The following is an 18711-nucleotide window of genomic DNA, read 5'->3' as shown; positions in this document are numbered from 1 at the left end:
TAATATCCTTTTTCAAAATCTTTGTTTTTATTAAATTATAGGAAAAAGTCTGATATATTACAGATACATACATATTTAAGAGTGTAAATCTCCCTGGGCAAAGTAACCCTTTCTTAATGTTCTTTGATGGGATCTTACAAATAAATATAGGCCTGTGTAATTCTGTACAAAAAGTGGTCCAATAATATTTCCATTCAAACAATGTTTTAACTGTTTGTAACTTTAATGTATCAATCACTCAACTCACTATCACACTCATTCACACACACACACACACACACACACACACACACACACACGAATTAAGTCAACCAGCTTCAGGTGTGTGAGCTTGTCACACAGCTGAACTGTTTTATTTAACATCATGGGAAACCAAGGAGGGAGTGACTCTTTTTAGTGTTTGATGTGTGTGAGGCCACCACTACTGAACAAGCTGCTGCTTCACACAGAGATTAAGATATATGTGGATATATATTATATTATTTTATTGGCGTAAAAGCATCAGAAATCAAAGCTGAGTTATCTCGCTCCAGCAGCAAATATGTTTGCTTAACTTGTCCGGCTTCCAGTTTGTCGTCTTGTTAGTTTTATGTTTTTCTATAACAGTAGGATCACCCTACACATGTTTTATTCTCTGTAGAGGGTTTTTTTTACAGTACAGTTTTGAGTCTACTGTGTCAGGTTGTTGCTAAGCTAAGAGGTCAGAAGGTGTAGCCATGAAGGAGGAGATTGCTGCTGCAGTTTTCTTTGTTGCTCGGCTGGTGAAGAGGTATGGTTGTGTGGATAATGAAGGCAGGGAGGGCTTTGCTGCGGCCCTCACCTCAGCTCTGTTTGAAAACTACAAGAACCACTGGCACCCCAACGCACCTACGAAGGGACAGGCCTACAGGTAAATGCTTTAAGAAAGGACTATTAAACAAACTTAAGAATCTACATACTCGATCAGACTTAATTTAATTGTCTTGATACAGCCAACAAACCCCTGCTCAATTCTGATCATTAACATCCTACTCAATCAGTAGCATAGGGTAGCTAACACCACTTTAGATGAGACATTCTCAAGTCATTTTGCTGACTTTATGACTTGTTTTACTAATTGTGCTGCTGTTAAACTATACTCTTGCATATATGTATGAAAGGTAACTTGTTCTTTTTGTAAATGGTGGCAGCTAACCCGTTGGAACTAGAGCTAAACATTATTCATTGTCAATAGAAGACAATAGTATGGAGAGCAAAACATATGTATTAATAAATATGTAAATGGCTGTTTGGATAAAACTGGGAACAATGAAAATGCTGCAATGTTTTAAAGATGAATGCATGCAAAGAAACTTTAATTCAATAGGAAATAAATACATTAAGCTTTACATGTTTGTAGACTTGCATGTTTTTATTGCTGTAGGACTTCTTCCTCATTGACACAGAAATGCATAAAGTAGATCTACAAAAAAAATGTAGAAATAAATGTATTGCATTCTTTATTTCTGTTTAATTATTTACATGAATATTTTTCCATCTATTTATTCCAAGTATTTAACTCCTTTCACTTAATACCCCCAACTTCAGAATCAGAATACCTTCATCAGTCGCACAGAGGGGACATTTCCATTGTTACAGCAGAAAGGAGCCAGCTTAATGTTAACTAAAAAAACACATCCTGTAACAGTTCTGAGGATTGATCAGCCAGGTATATATTGCACACTTAATATTGCTGCAGCAGGGTTGTGTTTTATGCTATGTTTTCAGGTGTCTCCGTATGAATGTGCGGATGCATGACCCCGTGCTGCAGCTGGTCTGTGAACGCAGCGCTGTCCGGTACCAGGACCTGGGCCTCCCTCAGGAGATTACTGTGTGGGTCGACCCTGGAGAGGTGTCCTGCAGGTCAGGCTGCTAAAATCACTTGGTAGATGATTGGAAAGGCTTGATACAGAATCAGTTTAAAATTATTAGTTTGCACCAAAAACTGCAGCTTTTCACTGCCAATTCTCATTAGCTGGGTAATTATGACTTGCTGTTTCACACTGCTGCTAGGAGAATTGTCTGTTACCTTTTTTAGAGTTATGTTATTGAGACTTGGACAACACTCTTTATCCCCAAAATGTCCCTTTACATGACTGTTACTAAAGACTGGTGCTCATGCACAACCTTAAGTTGATGCTGGGTTATGAAACTTGATTTTTATAAATGATAACATTTTAAAAGTCTGTTAACTTTTTAGTGGTCTGTTATTGAGGCTAGGCTAATCATTTTTAGTGGTCTGTTATTGAGGCTAACCCTTTTTAATGGTATGTTATTGAGGCTAGGCTAACCCTTTTTAGTGGTATGTTATTGAGGCTAGAATAACCCTTGTTATCCCTTTTTACATGACTGGTGCTCATGCACAACCTTAAGTTCATGCTGGGTTATGAAACTTGCTTTTTATAAATGGTAAAAACATGCTGTATGAATGAAGTGGATATAGCCTTGAAGTCTGAAAAGGAACTGCGTTAAACCTGCATTCTTTCTAATGGCCACTAAGGGGCGACTCCACTTACAAATAAGCATTTAGGTCTTTAAACTGAACCTACTACATCTCACTTGATTTGACCTTTTGACGAGTTTATGGTCTCAATCTCTTGTTTCAAATCCTTTTCAATTCACTGTTTAATTTATTTTGTAAATTATAGTCTTTTCAATAGTAAAATGTACAAATGTAGGGTATTCTTTTGAGGCATAGCGGTCCATATATCTCCCCAGCTCCAACCTCTTGTTCAAATATTGTCTCATTATCAGGGACGTGCACAGACATTTGGAGGGGCTATTGCTCTAAACTGGAAAAAGGGCCTCCCCCCCCCCCCCCCCCCCCCCCCCCCCCCCCGAGAAAAACACAAGGCCTTTTGAAAATTCGAACTTGTTTTTAGGTTCATAAAAACACAAAACTGTCATTCGGTCTATATGCTGTAAAATGTATTATCTCTTCGATTTACACACGGCATCTATTGCACGTCTGTCTGTCCTGGGAGAGGGATCCCTCCTCTGTTGCTCTCCCTGAGGTTTCTCCCATGTTCCCTTTAAACTGTGGGTTTTCTCTGGAAGTGTTTCCTTGTACGATGTGAGGGTCTAAGGATAGAGTGTCGTTTTTCTCATACTGATATTCTGAACAATCTGTGCTGTTGTATTTGCTGTAAAGTGTCTCTACTGTAGGCTATTTTTATTTTATGTACAGCACTTTGGCTCGACCAAAAATCGTTTAGACATGTGCTATATAAATAAAACTTGATTGCAAGTGACACTCAGTTGACTTTTATGTCCATTGCTAAATTCGATATTCAGGCACATTTTTTTGTTGTGCGGTCATTAAAATATCTAATGTTAGTAACTATTAAATAAAAAATAGGGACAATTCTGTTTTAATGTAGTTTGACCATTGCAACTGCTGTGTAGACATAGGGACTGATAAAATAGGGCTTCTAACTAATAGTATATTTAGGTGTTTTTTGTTGTAAATAACCCGCAGTGTCAAGAGGAAGTAAAGTCCCCTGTTTTGTCCCCTATACTCTAACGCCATTTGGTGTGATCACCATAGCCATATGAGGCCGGAGGGCTTTCCTTTGCTTCCAGCTGTCAGATTGTAAACAAAGTCACGTGACTGGGGGAGGTGACAGCGCTGACAAGGTGTGTTTCCCGCAGCGACACACTACAATACTAATTGTGGGCTTATCATGTTGATTCGGCCACAATAGAAAACAACAAAAAAACTCTTGCTCTCTCCAGAGGGGCAGGTCAGACAAAAATGGCAAACGGGCTGTTGCCCGGGCAACATTAGCCCGTACCTGTGCACGTCCCTGCTCATTACCCTACATCTCACTTGCTTTCCTTTTGACTAATTTATGGTCTCAATATCTAGTTTGACGTGTTCTCCAATACAGCAAGTTACCATTTAGAGTAAAGTGGACAAAATGTAGGCTTTGCTAAAGGGAAGGGCTACATTTTGATAATGTTAGAGACAAAGCAATCGATAGATCTCCCCAGCTCCAGCATTTTCGTTAAAATATTGGCACTTCTGGTACCGAAATAACCTAAATTGACAAGGCCAAAAACCAAAATGCTTCTAAAAATGTTTCCTCTCTGCAGGTACGGTGAACAAGGCACACCATTCTGCGTCTCCGTGGTGAGCAGCCGTCGACGTATGGACAAGGAATTTTCCCGCCGAATCCACGATGCCGTTGAGCGGGCGAGCCTGGACATCCATTCGGGAAGCTCTTCGGACGAGGAGGATTGCAGCAAAAACAACAGCATGAGCAGCAGCAGGAGCAGCAGCAACCAATCATCTCTCAGCTCGATCTCAATCCCAACCATCAACCCAGAGCCCAAAAGCATCCCGACCGTCAGCAACCCCAACAGCGTCTACCGGGTAGGATTAAAAACACAAAGGGTCATTTATTATAATTTTGTATTTCTTATTGAAGTGTTTTCCAACCTTGGCGATCTCAAATCTGAAGACATTTCCAAAATTGGGCAAACCATTTGAAAGAAAGCATATACTCAAGTGTTGTTGCAATTTTGAGGTACTTGTACTCAGCACTATCATATATTTGGTAGCCATTTGATTCACATGTTTTACGGTCTTCTGCGGACCTCTAACCATCTGCTCCTCTTCCTCAGTTCAGCGAGTTTTCTCCAGCCGCCCCTCAGACCTGGCTGAGGGAGAAGAGGAAGGCCTTCGCTGGGGATGCGTTCCCCTCCTCTTCCTCCCCCAGCCGGAGGTCCACCTTCCCAGTTCCCCTACCAGAAAAGCTTCAAGAACCACCGAGCCACGTTCACCTTCGCTGGGCCTCGTGTGGACAAGTACCACTGGGTCAGCAAGTCCCGATAATGTGAGCCTTCGACCTAGAACCAGAATCGGGTTACTGCTCTGCCGACATGATGCCGGGTCAAAGCAACATAGACCTGTATGCAGCAAAAAAAAGGACAGTTTCAGGACAGTTTATGCATCTTTAAAAAGGTTTATTATCAATGAGTGTTAATGATTTAAATTAATAAGTGTTTTTAATCCTTTGAAAATTTTGAAGTATTTTAAATGATTCCCCCTTCTAAATGTGTTTTTTAAACTGAAATTAAAGTAAGTGTGAATAAAGTAACATTGAACTGTCAATTGAAAAGAAATAAATGACTCATTCTCAGCTCTGCTGGTTCATCTAAACCCGTTTCCTCTTATTTAATTGTTCTGCTCATCTCTTTTAAAAGGGGACATATTGCAGGTGTATATCAGTATGTAGTGTCGCTACTTTAAAGAGTCCTCTCCTGCTGATGTTCAGGTGTATATCAGTATGTAGTGTCGCTACTTTAAAGAGTCTTCTCCTGCTGATGTTCAGATGTATATCAGTATGTAGTGTCGCTACTTTAAAGAGTCCTCTCCTGCTGATGTTCAAGTGTATATCAGTATGTAGTGTCGCTACTTTAAAGAGTCCTCTCCTGCTGATGTTCAGGTGTGAATCAGTATGTAGTGTCGCTACTTTAAAGAGTCCTCTCCTGCTGATGTTCAGGTGTGAATCAGTATGTAGTGTCTCTACTTTAAAGAGTGCTCTCCTGCTGATGTTCAGGTGTATATCAGTATGTAGTGTCGCTACTTTAAAGAGTCCTCTCCTGCTGATGTTCAGGTGTATATCAGTATGTAGTGTCTCTACTTTAAAGAGTGCTCTCCTGCTGATGTTCAGGTGTATATCAGTATGTAGTGTCGCTACTTTAAAGAGTCCTCTCCTGCTGATGTTCAGGTGTGAATCAGTATGTAGTGTCTCTACTTTAAAGAGTCCTCTCCTGCTGATGTTCAGGTGTATATCAGTATGTAGTGTCTCTGCTTTAAAGTGTCCTCTCCTGCTGATGTTCAGGTTAATATCAGTATGTAGTGTCTCTACTTTAAAGAGTCCTCTCCTGCTGATGTTCAGGTGTATATCAGTATGTAGTGTCTCTACTTTAAAGAGTCCTCTCCTGCTGATGTTCAGGTGTATATCAGTATGTAGTGTCTCTACTTTAAAGAGTCCTCTCCTGCTGATGTTCAGGTGTATATCAGTATGTAGTGTCGCTACTTTAAAGAGTCCTCTCCTGCTGATGTTCAAGTGTATATCAGTATGTAGTGTCTCTACTTTAAAGAGTCCTCTCCTGCTGATGTTCAGGTGTATATCAGTATGTAGTGTCTCTACTTTAAAGAGTCCTCTCCTGCTGATGTTCAGGTTCATATCATTATGTAGTGTCTCTACTTTAGAGTCCTCTCCTGCTGATGTTCAGGTTCATATCAGTATGTAGTGTCTCTGCTTTAAAGAGTCCTCTCCTGCTGATGTTCAGGTGTATATCAGTATGTAGTGTCTCTACTTTAAACAGTCCTCTCCTGCTGTTGTTCAGGTGTATATCAGTATGTAGTGTCTCTACTTTAAAGAGTCCTCTCCTGCTGATGTTCAGGTGTATATCAGTATGTAGTGTCTCTACTTTAAACAGTCCTCTCCTGCTGATGTTCAGGTGTATATCAGTATGTAGTGTCTCTACTTTAAAGAGTCCTCTCCTGCTGATGTTCAGGTGTATATCAGTATGTAGTGTCTCTACTTTAAAGCGTCCTCTCCTGCTGATGTTCAGGTGTATAGCAGTATGTAGTGTCTCTACTTTAAAGCGTCCTCTCCTGCTGATGTTCAGGTGTATAGCAGTATGTAGTGTCTCTACTTTAAAGAGTCCTCTCCTGCTGATGTTCAGGTGTATATCAGTATAGTGTCTCTACTTTAAAGAGTCCTCTCCTGCTGATGTTCAGGTGTATATCAGTATGTAGTGTCGCTACTTTAAAGAGTCCTCTCCTGCTGATGTTCAGGTGTATATCAGTATGTAGTGTCGCTACTTTAAAGAGTCCTCTCCTGCTGATGTTCAGGTGTAAATCAGTATGTAGTGTCTCTACTTTAAAGAGTCCTCTCCTGCTGATGTTCAGGTGTATATCAGTATGTAGTGTCCTCTACTTTAAAGAGTCCTCTCCTGCTGATGTTCAGGTGTATAATCAGTATGTAGTGGTCTCTACTTTAAAGAGTCCTCTCCTGCTGATGTTCAGGTGTATATCAGTATGTAGTGTCTCTACTTTAAAGAGGTCCTCTCCTGCTGATGTTCAGGTGTATATCAGTATGTAGTGTCCTCTACTTTAAAGAGTCCTCTCCTGGCTAGATTTCAGGTGTATATCAGTATGTAAGATGTCTCTTCTTTAAAGAGTCCTGCTCCTGCATTGATGTTCAGGTGTGTATCAAGTTATGTAGTGTCTTCTTCTTTAAAGAGTGCCTCTCCTGCTGATTGTTTCAGGTGTATATCAGTATGTAGTGTACTCTACTTTAAAGAGTCCTCTCTCCTGCTGATGTGCAGGGTGTATATCAGTATGTGTAGTGTCCTCTACTTAAATAGTCCTCTCCTGCTGATGGTACAGGTGTATAATCATTATGTAGTGTCCTCTACTTAAAGAGTCCTCTCCTGCTGATGTTCAGGGTGTATAATCAGTATAGTAGTGTCTCTTCTTTAAAGAGTCCTCTCCTGCTGATGTTCAGGTGTATAATCAGGATGTAGTGTCTTCTACTTGTCCAAGAGTCCTCTCCTGCTGATGTTCAGGTGTATATCAGTATGTAGTGTCTCTACTTTAAAGAGTCCTCGCCTGCTGATTTCCAAGGTGTATGTCAGTCCTGTAGTGGTCTCTACTTTAAAGTAGTCCTCATCCTGCTGAAATGTTCAGGTGTATATCAGTATGTAGTGTCTCTACTTAAATAGTCCTCTCCTGTTGATGTTCAGGTGTTATAGCAGTATGTAGGTGTCTCTACTTTAAAGAGTCCTCTCCTGCTGATGTTCAGGTGTATATCAGTATGTAGTGTCTGTACTTTAAAGAGTCCTCTCCTGCTGATGTTCAGGTGTATATCAGTATGTAGTGTCTCTACTTTAAAGTAGTCCTCTCCTGCTGATGTTCAGGTGTATATCAGTATGTAGTGTCTCTACTTTAAAGAGTCCTCTCCTGCTGATGTTCAAGGTGTATATCAGTATGTAGTGTCAATACTTTAAAGAGTCCTCTCCTGCTGATGTTCAGGTGTATATCAGTATGTAGTGTCTCTACTTTAAAGAGTCCTCTCCTGCTGATGTTCAGAGTGTATATCAGCATGTAGTGTCTACTTTAAAGAGTCCTCTCCTGTTGTTCAGGTGTATATCAGTATGTAGTGTCTCTACTTTAAAGAGTCCTCTCCTGCTGATTGTTCAGGTGTATATCAGTATGTAGTGTCTCATTCTGTAAAGAGTCCTCTCCTGCTGATGTTCAGGTGTATATCAGTATGTAGTGTCTCTACTTTAAAGAGTCCTCTCCTGCTGATGTTCAGGTGTATATCAGTATGTAGTGTCTCTTCTTTAAAGAGTCCTCTCCTGCTGATGTTCAGGTTCATATCATTATGTAGTGTCTCTACTTTAAAGAGTCCTCTCCTGCTGATGTTCAGGTTCATATCAGTATGTAGTGTCTCTGCTTTAAAGAGTCCTCTCCTGCTGATGTTCAGGTGTATATCAGTATGTATGTCTCTACTTTAAAGAGTCCTCTCCTGCAGATGTTCAGGTGTATATCAGTATGTAGTGTCTCTACTTTAAAGTGTCCTCTCCTGCTGATGTTCAGGTTAATATCAGTATGTAGTGTCTCTACTTTAAAGAGTCCTCTCCTGCTGATGTTCAGGTGTATATCAGTATGTAGTGTCTCTACTTTAAAGAGTCCTCTCCTGCTGATGTTCAGGTGTATATCAGTATGTAGGTGTCTCTACTTTAAGAGTCCTCTCCTGCTGATGTTCAGGTGGTATATCAGTATGTAGTGTCTCTTCTTTAAAGAGTCCTCTCCTGCTGAATGTTCAGGTGTGTATCAGTATGTAGTGTCTCTTCTTTAAAGAGTCCTCTCCTGCTGATGTTCAGGTGTATATCAGTATGTAGTGTCTCTACTTTAAGAGGTCCTCTCCTGCTGATGTTCAGGTGTATATCAGTATGTAGTGTCTCTTCTTTAAGAGTCCTCTCCTGCTGATTGTTCAGGTGTTATTCAGTATGTAGTGTCTCTACTTTAAAGAGGTCCTCTCCTGCTGATGTTCAGGTGTATATCAGTATGTAGTGTCTCTACTTTAAAGAGTCCTCTCCTGCTGATTGTTCAGGTGTATATCAGTATGTAGTGTCTCTACTTTAAAGAGTCCTCTCCTGCTGATGTTCAGGGTGTATATCAGTATGTAGTGTCTCTACTTTAAAAGAGTCCTCTCCTGCTGATGTTCAGGTGTATATCAGTAATGTAGTGTCTCTACTTAAAGAGTCCTCTCCTGCTGATGTTCAGGTGTATATCAGTATGTAGTGTCTCTACTTTAAAGAGTCCTCTCCTGCTGATGTTCAGGTGTATATCAGTATGTAGTGTCTCTACTTTAAAGAGTCCTCTCCTGCTGATGTTCAGGTGTATATCAGTATGTAGTGTCTCTACTTTAAAGAGTCCTCTCCTGCTGATGTTCAGGTGTATATCAGTATGTAGTGTCTCTACTTTAAAGAGTCCTCTCCTGCTGATGTTCAGGTGTATATCAGTATGTAGTGTCTCTACTTTAAAGAGTCCTCTCCTGCTGATGTTCAGGTGTATATCAGTATGTAGTGTCTCTACTTTAAAGAGTCCTCTCCTGCTGATGTTCAGGTGTATATCAGTATGTATGTCTCTACTTTAAAGTCCCCTCCTGCTGATGTTCAGGTTATATCAGTATGTAGTGTCTCTACTTTAAAGAGTCCTCTCCTGCTGATGTTCAGGTGTATATCAGTATGTAGTGTCTCTACTTTAAAGAGTCCTCTCCTGCTGATGTTCAGGTGTATATCAGTATGTAGTGTCTCTACTTTAAAGAGTCCTCTCCTGCTGATGTTCAGGTGTATATCAGTATGTAGTGTCTCTACTTTAAAGTCCTGCCTGCTGATGTTCAGGTGTTATCAGTATGTAGTCTCTACTTTAAAGAGTCCTCTCCTGCTGATGTTCAGGTGTATATCAGTATGTAGTGTCTCTACTTTAAAGAGTCCTCTCCTGCTGATTTCAGGTGTATATCAGTATGTAGTGTCTCTACTTTAAAGAGTCCTCTCCTGCTGATGTTCAGGTGTATATCAGTATGTAGTGTCTCTACTTTAAAGAGTCCTCTCCTGCTGATGTTCAGGTGTGTATCAGTATGTAGTGTCTCTACTTTAAAGAGTCCTCTCCTGCTGATGTTCAGGTGTATATCAGTATGTAGTGTCTCTACTTTAAAGAGTCCTCTCCTGCTGATGTTCAGGTGTATATCAGTATGTAGTGTCTCTACTTTAAAGAGTCCTCTCCTGCTGATGTTCAGGTGTATAGTATGTAGTGTCCTACTTAAAGAGTCCTCTGCCTGGTATGTTCAGGTGTATATCAGTATGTAGTGTCTCTACTTTAAAGAGTCCTCTCCTGCTGATGTTCAGGTGTATATCAGTATGTAGTGTCTCTACTTTAAAGAGTCCTCTCCTGCTGATGTTCAGGTGTATATCAGTATGTAGTGTCTCTACTTTAAATAGTCCTCTCCTGCTGATGTTCAGGTGTATATCAGTATGTAGTGGTCTCTACTTAAAGAGTCCTCTCCTGCTGATGTTCAGGTGTATATCAGTATGTAGTGTCTCTACTTTAAATAGTCCTCTCCTGCTGATGTTCAGGTGTATATCAGTATGTAGTGTCTCTACTTTAAAGAGTCCTCTCCTGCTGATGTTCAGGTGTATATCAGTATGTAGTGTCTCTACTTTAAAGAGTCCTCTCCTGCTGATGTTCAGGTGTATATCAGTATGTAGTGTCTCTACTTTAAAGAGTCCTCTCCTGCTGATTGTTCAGGTGTATATCAGTATGTTAGTGTCTCTACTTTAAAGAGTCCTCTCCTGCTGATGTTCAGGTGTATATCAGTATGTAGTGTCCTCTACTTTAAAGAGTCCTCTCCTGCTGATGTTCAGGTGTATATCAGTATGTAGTGTCTCTACTTTAAAGAGTCCTCTCCTGCTGATGTTCAGGTGTATATCAGTATGTAGTGTCTCTACTTTAAAGAGTCCTCTCCTGCTGATTTCAGGTGTATATCAGTATGTAGTGTCTCTACTTTAAAGAGTCCTCTCCTGCTGATGTTCAGGTGTATATCAGTATGTAGTGTCTCTACTTTAAAGAGTCCCTCTCCTGCTGATGTTCAGGTGTATATCAGTATGTAGTGTCTCTATCTTTAAAAGAGTCCTCTCCTGCTGATGTTCAGGTGTCATATCAGTATGTAGTGTCTCTACTTTAAAGAGTCCTCTCCTGCTGATGTTCAGGTGTCATATCAGTAGTGTAGTGTCATCTACTTTAAAGAGTCCTCTCCTGCTGATGTTCAGGTGTATATCAGTATGTAGTGTCTCTACTTTAAAGAGTCCTCTCCTGCTGATGTTCAGGTGTATATCAGTATGTAGTGTCTTCTACTTTAAAGAGTCCTCTCCTGCTGATGTTCAGGTGTATATCAGTATGTAGTGTCTCTACTTTAAAGAGTCCTCTCCTGCTGATGTTCAGGTGTATATCAGTATGTAGTGTCTCTACTTTAAAGAGTCCTCTCCTGCTGATGTTCAGGTGTATATCAGTATGTAGTGTCTCTACTTAAAGAGTCCTCTCCTGCTGATGTTCAGGTGTATATCAGTATGTAGTGTCTCTACTTTAAAGAGTCCTCTCCTGCTGATGTTCAGGTGTATATCAGTATGTAGTGTCTCTACTTTAAAGAGTCCTCTCCTGCTGATGTTCAGGTGTATATCAGTATGTAGTGTCTCTACTTTAAAGAGTCCTCTCCTGCTGATGTTCAGGTGTATATCAGTATGTAGTGTCTCTACTTTAAAGAGTCCTCTCCTGCTGATGTTCAGGTGTATATCAGTATGTAGTGTCTCTACTTTAAAGAGTCCTCTCCTGCTGATGTTTCAGGTGTATATCAGTATGTAGTGTCTCTACTTTAAAGAGTCCTCTCCTGCTGATGTTCAGGTGTATATCAGTATGTAGTGTCTCTACTTTAAAGAGTCCTCTCCTGCTGATGTTCAGGTGTATATCAGTATGTAGTGTCTCTACTTTAAAGAGTCCTCTCCTGCTGATGTTCAGGTGTATATCAGTAATGTAGTGTCTCTACTTTAAAGAGTCCTCTCCTGCTGATGTTCAGGTGTATATCAGTATGTAGTGTCTCTACTTTAAAGAGTCCTCTCCTGCTGATGTTCAGGTGTATATCAGTATGTAGTGTCTCTACTTTAAAGAGTCCTCTCCTGCTGATGTTCAGGTGTATATCAGTATGTAGTGTCTCTACTTTAAAGAGTCCTCTCCTGCTGATGTTCAGGTGTATATCAGTATGTAGTGTCTCTACTTTAAAGAGTCCTCTCCTGCTGATGTTCAGGTGTATATCAGTATGTAGTGTCTCTTACTTTAAGAGTCCTCTCCTGCTGATGTTCAGGTGTATATCAGTATGTAGTGTCTCTACTTTAAAGAGTCCTCTCCTGCTGATGTTCAGGTGTATATCAGTATGTAGTGTCTCTACTTTAAAGAGTCCTCTCCTGCTGATGTTCAGGTGTATATCAGTATGTAGTGTCTCTACTTTAAAGAGTCCTCTCCTGCTGATGTTCAGGTGTATATCAGTATGTAGTGTCTCTACTTTAAAGAGTCCTCTCCTGCTGATGTTCAGGTGTATATCAGTATGTAGTGTCTCTACTTTAAAGAGTCCTCTCCTGCTGATTTTCAGGTGTATATCAGTATGTAGTGTCTCTACTTTTAAAGAGTGCCTCTCCTGCTGATGTTCAGGTGTATATCAGTATGTAGTGTCTCTACTTTAAAGAGTCCTCTCCTGCTGATGTTCAGGTGTATATCAGTATGTAGTGTCTCTACTTTAAAGAGTCCTCTCCTGCTGATGTTCAGGTTGTATATCAGTATGTAGTGTCTCTACTTTAAGAGTCCTCTCCTGCTGATGTCAGGGTTATATCAGTATGTAGTGTCTCTACTTTAAAGAGTCCTCTCCTGCTGATGTTCAGGTGTATATCAGTAATGTAGTGTCTCTACTTTTAAAGAGTCCTCTCCTGCTGATGTTCAGGTGTATATCAGTATGTAGTGTCTCTACTTTAAAGAGTCCTCTCCTGCTGATGTTCAGGTGTATATCAGTTATGTAGTGTCTCTACTTTAAGAGTCCTCTCCTGCTGATGTTCAGGGTTTCATCAGTATGTAGTGTCGTCTACTTTCAAAGAGTCCTCTCCTTACTGATGTTCAGGTGTATATCAGTATGTAGTGTCTCTACTTTAAAGAGTCCTCTCCTGTGATGCTCAGGTGTATATCAGTATTGTAGGCTCTTACATGTCTCCATGCTTTAATGTTCAAAAAGCTCTTTATTTTCTCATACTGTCTGTGCTGCAGCACCTCTTTTCACCCTCTGTCTGAAACCAGAGCCCAGTCTGCTCTGATTGGTTAGCTGGCCAGCTCTGTGATTGGTCAACCGCTTGGAGATGTCCCGCCCCTTAGCCTATCATGTGCAATGTGTTGGAGCGCTAGCCAATAGAAGAGCAAAAGTTACATACTCCCTCTAGAGGGAACTTTGGGATTTTAGCCTTTGCAGACGTGTATATGCACAAAGACTTGTATAACACACAACAGGAAAGGGGAACCCCCCCATCCCCCACAAATCAAAATGGGGCCTCTTTAACAGCTCAGTCCGAAAGCTATAGTATGGCTGTGTGTGGTGGTGGTTGTACTGGTAGTGTAGTTAATGATTGGTGTGTAGAAACAATCAGCTAACAGCACTGCCTACACAGCAACCCCAATAACATTCACCCTCAGGACGCAGACGAGATGCTGATGAGACCTGAAGCTTATGCCAGAGTGAAGAGAAATGTTAAATATAAATACAAAACTAAGCAAACAGGAGGATAATTTTCTAGGAATCATTTTGGCAAACAATAATTTTGCTTTCTGGATATTATTGAGTATGTTGTTATATTTGAATATCATTATTATGCTTTACAATGTGTCTTTTGTTTGCCATGATTTGAAAGAAAACCTGTCTACTTCAGAGCATTTCTCAAACAGAAATACAAATAAAACAATGTAAGTAATTAAACAAACCCTCAAGAGCCCATTTGATTGATTCCATCCCAGTTTATCTGTTAAATTCAGTTATTTATTATTATTAAGAATATTTGTTGTCAGATAAAACACTAATTTCTCTAAAGGAAAGCCAATTTCCTAATTCAAATGGGATCCAACAAATGTTTGTCTTTTGACTACAGTTTTCTGTTTCCAAACAAGGTATGATGGTCCAGCAAACTTTGCGTTTATGTACTCTACTTAATAATGCCACAAAAAAGATTATTAAGAAGACCAATTCCTGGAATCTCTTTCCATCTCTGTATCATTTAATTATCCAAACTAATCCAGTGGTATGTAAAGAGAGCAATCCTATAACGAGTCCTACCTGCGGGCGCTGCTGTTGTGTGTGTGTGTGTGTGTGTGTGTGTGTGTGTGTGTGTGTGTGTTGTGTGTGGTGTGTGTGTGTGTGTGTGTGTGTGTGTGTGTGTGTGTGTGTGTGTGTGTGTGTGTGTGGTGTGTGTGTGTTGTGTGTGTGTGTGTGTGTGTGTGTGTGTGTGTGTGTGTGTGTGTGTGTGTGTGTGTGTGTGTGTGTGTGTGTGTGTGTGTGTGTGTGTGTGGTGTGTGTGTGTGTGTGTGTGTGTGTGTGTGTGTGTGTGTGTGTGTGTGTTGTGTGTGTGTGTGTGTGTGTGTGTGTGTGTGTGTGTGTGTGTGTGTGTGTGTGTGTGTGTGTGTGTGTGTGTGTGTGTGTGTGTGTGTGTGTGTGTGTGTGTGGTGTGTTTGTGTGTGTGTGTGTGTGTGTGTGTGTGTGTGTGTGTGTGTGTGTGTGTGTGTGTGTGTGTGTGTGTGTGTGTGTGTGTGTGTGTGTGTGTGTGTGTGTGTGTGTGTGTGTGTGTGTGTGGTCATGCCTCGACTTGCCCTGGCAGGTATGTTGCTTGGATGAAACCGCCAGTGGGGGCAGTAATCACTGACGCTGTGACAGTTTCGTATGTTTTAACTGCATTTATTAATTGTTGCCCATATTAACCAGTGAATAGACTGCATTCAGAAAAGTTTCCATATGTACATGTCAGCATTCTAACATTCTCACACAGTCACACTGAGGCGAAGGCTGCCACTTAAGGCACCACCTGCTCAGGAAACTAACATTCACACATCTCTCCATTTTGACTGCAAGGGCTCGGAGTTCAACCGCCAACCTTCCAGTCGCCCAGGTATCACTCTGTCTTTCTCTAAGAATATAGGCTCTGCAGATTGGTTCAACATCATGTGCAATAAAACGTATTTGTGATTACTGTAATTTGACACGTTGCACAAGGCATTGTATTTATTCATTGATATCTGTATATTGTCACTTGTAATGTTTGGGTTTTTGTTACCTGCCCATTATACATTTGTATTTTTGCTAACCTCCAGCATGTTTACATCTTGTATTTATATGCTCATTAATATGCACCTTATCAAAATAATAAAAAATGAAAATAAAAGTTTTCAAAATCATGTGCATACTTACTTATTACTTGCTCAATATCATTGCTAAACACACTTTTATTTTACTAAATCCATCTGTTTTTCTCTTGCTCACCACTGTTATATTTATGACTCTATTTGTGTTGTTTGTGTAACAGTCTCTTGCGCAAACATTTCCCAGGATTAATTTGGGTTTTATTGTACCCTATTTGATCTTTTAAAGCAGGGGTTCTCAAAGTGCGGCCCGCGGGCCAATGGCGGCCCTCGAAAATGTTTCTGGCGGCCCGCGATAGTTAATGTGACACGCTGAAATGCATGCGTTTATATTTTATTGTATCTAGTAAGAATTATAATGGAATTTAAGAATGGTAAAACTGCGCCCCCTGGGTTGTCATTCCTAAATTATGAATGACAGTTTGTGGAAAGTTTGCAAGACTACTGGTTGCATGGCAACTAGGCATCTCGCGAGTTGCGGTAATTGGTTAGTACAATGAAGAAAGGATTTGTTTTGGAATTATTTTGTGTTCCGTTTTTTCTTGGGCGGCCCTCAATCCAATATTGGGTACCTAAATTGGTCCTCACTCATCAAAACTTTGAGAACCCGTTTTAAAGCATGTACTCAATACTGAAAATAAGGTGATCCCTCCTATCCATTGTATCCGCTTTAGAGCAGGAGTGTCAAACTCCTTTTAGTCACACATGCATTGCACTGTACATACTGTACAGAGAAACATGATCTCAAGTGGGGCGGAGCAGGAAAACCATTACATAATACCTATAAATAAAACCCTGAAATGTTTCTCTTTCTTAAAATGTAAACAAGGTTCAAGATGTTTATTGTCCCTCCGGTTGAAAGTAAAATTGTGTGAACTGCTTTTGCCAGGGTACTCCGTGAAGACAAACAGTCAGTATGCAAAATGATAATAATAATAATAGATTTAATTTGTTAGCGCTTTTACAGGTGCTCAAAGACGCTTTACAGATATAGTGAAGGAAAAAGAAAAGGAAGGAACAACAAATAAATATATAGTTAAAGTTAAAGTCAAATAATACAAAAACAATCACACATTAAAAGCCAGATTGAAGAGGTGAGTTTTTGTGAGTGTTTTGAAGTTTGAAGTTTTTTCAAAATTAACTTAATACTAAAATAAAAGGTGCAGTAAAAGTATATTTATCTACTAAAGAAAAACTATTAAAAGATTGCATTCAAGAGGACTCCAGGAGGACTGCTGTTTTTATTTAGTTTCTCTATTCTCAGTTGTTTTTTCAACTTTCTGTAGTTTTTGCCATGACAAGTCTGAAAGTGGCTGTGATTTTTATATTCCTTAAACACTGAAAGGCACATTGGCTTCCCATTTAAAAGTGAGAAGGAATGGAAACGGATCAATTTCTCATGAAGAACACAAAATGTCTTCTCTATGACTATGCTTGCCAGTGTTATGTCAACTAGTCTGTGAAGTACATGGGATTTATAATCCAGCATCAGGCCTGTTACTCTCATTAGGACTGCACAAACCTCAGTGGACACAGAAAAAGTAGAATAATAACTGCTCTGCAATTTTCACACTTTGCAAAGTCATCCAGTTGACCCTCAGAAAGGTCGGTTCTGATGTTCTGCTTTAGCCACCAAGTAGTTGACAATATACCTCCTCTCTCTCTCCTCTCTGACTCTCTCCTCTCTCCCTCCCTCCCCCCTCTGACCTCTCCACCCTGCCTCCCACCTTTCCCCCCTGCCCCAAATTGACCTGGATTTTAACCCCCCCCCCACACACACACACACACAACCTTCCCTCATCCAGCACCAGTCACTTTTCTACCCATCTCCGCTGCTACTGCACTGAAACTGTTCTTTGTACATCGTTTCTCTTTTGCGCTAAAGAATACTGCATTAATGTAAATTCATGTTCTGTGGTTTGTGTTTTTTTTAAATATATATTAACTAGTACTTATGACTTTTTATACCCCGTTTATCTAGGCCCGTATCTTGTTTTATGTCACTGCGAGAAACGGTATTTCAAGATTTCTGTATGTATAACTGTTGACAATAAAGCTGACTTTGACTTTGACTAATTTATTGCAGACTGTAAATGTAAAGGTGGCAACCCCAGTTAGATTGTTAGACACATGGGACGGACAACCCCCAACCCAACCCCCTTGCTGAATTTGGACATTTGCCTTGAATTTGCATACTTGTTGTATTTGGCCTGTGATTGAACCCCCGATGCTTTGTGAAAACAGTTTTACACATTGTGGACTGTGATGTATGTTTTTGTTATGATTCAACCACACTTAAGGAGGTACTGCAGGGACACAATGTACCAGATGAACACATTATGTATCCTGTTCACACGTTTTCTTCTATTTCTATTCATTGATTTGAATAGAAACACAATTTGTTTATTGCACAAATATACAAAAAAGACTGCTGACATAATCATAATTTAAGATGATGACCTTTGATTTTTTTTTATTATTAGCTCATTCAAATTACCTTTTGTAACTTCAAAATTGTTTTTTAGTTGATATAAAATACCTTAAGACCTTTCAAATGTTTTTATCACGTGGTTTGAATGACCTGTTATGCATTTAAGACGTGTTTTTATGTGTTAATATTAGAGCTCGCTTTCTGTGCAACGCTGTGCACATTATCGTTACCTTTATTCTTACTATAACTATAATTCTTCCTGTTTTTAAATATAAATCGCTTTGAGCTACATATTTAGGATGGGATACACTATTATTATTATTAGTATCATTATACAACAGTGGGATCAATGTTCTTACACTTAGCTGTGACCGAATATTGTTATGTGTTGTGTCTGTGTAGTTTCTCTTTCATAACCATTACGTCTTCATGGGATTTCTATTTTTTTTTTTTAAATCTGTGATCTTTTGTTACCTATATTGCAACAGAAATTGCGCAGACAGCCAGAAACTCAAAATTAATACAAACAACACTTTCACTTTTGACGCTTTTTCTCTCATCCAGCAAGCAAACAACAAGCTGTGCAAAATATGAAGCATTAAAACGCCGCATACAAAATGTCATTAAATATCAAACAACAGCTCGACGGACATTTGGCTCCCTTTTTTGTCATCGGTACGTAAGCCAATCAGCCAATAGGAGACCGCCTTCAAACGCCTAGAAGACTAACCGTCCAATCACAAGC

The 18711-nt window shown here is 39.9% G+C and overlaps 1 protein-coding gene across 1 annotated transcript; it reads left to right on the top strand.

The window, feature by feature from the left end:
• The first annotated feature begins 348 nt into the window (after nt 1–348).
• Nucleotides 349–5182, top strand: btg4 (B-cell translocation gene 4). The gene is given in 5 exon segments (XM_034220502.1): nt 349–889; nt 1747–1881; nt 4114–4393; nt 4645–4719; nt 4721–5182. Coding segments are annotated over 5 exon segments (798 nt in total). The 5' UTR covers nt 349–716; the 3' UTR covers nt 4856–5182.
• Nucleotides 5183–18711: the final 13529 nt, after the last annotated feature.

This window comes from Gymnodraco acuticeps, unplaced genomic scaffold (assembly GCF_902827175.1).
Source record: "Gymnodraco acuticeps unplaced genomic scaffold, fGymAcu1.1, whole genome shotgun sequence".
Classification (NCBI taxonomy): domain Eukaryota; kingdom Metazoa; phylum Chordata; class Actinopteri; order Perciformes; family Bathydraconidae; genus Gymnodraco; species Gymnodraco acuticeps.
Note: the sequence above shows the minus strand (reverse complement) of the source record. Positions and strands in the feature narration are given on the sequence as shown.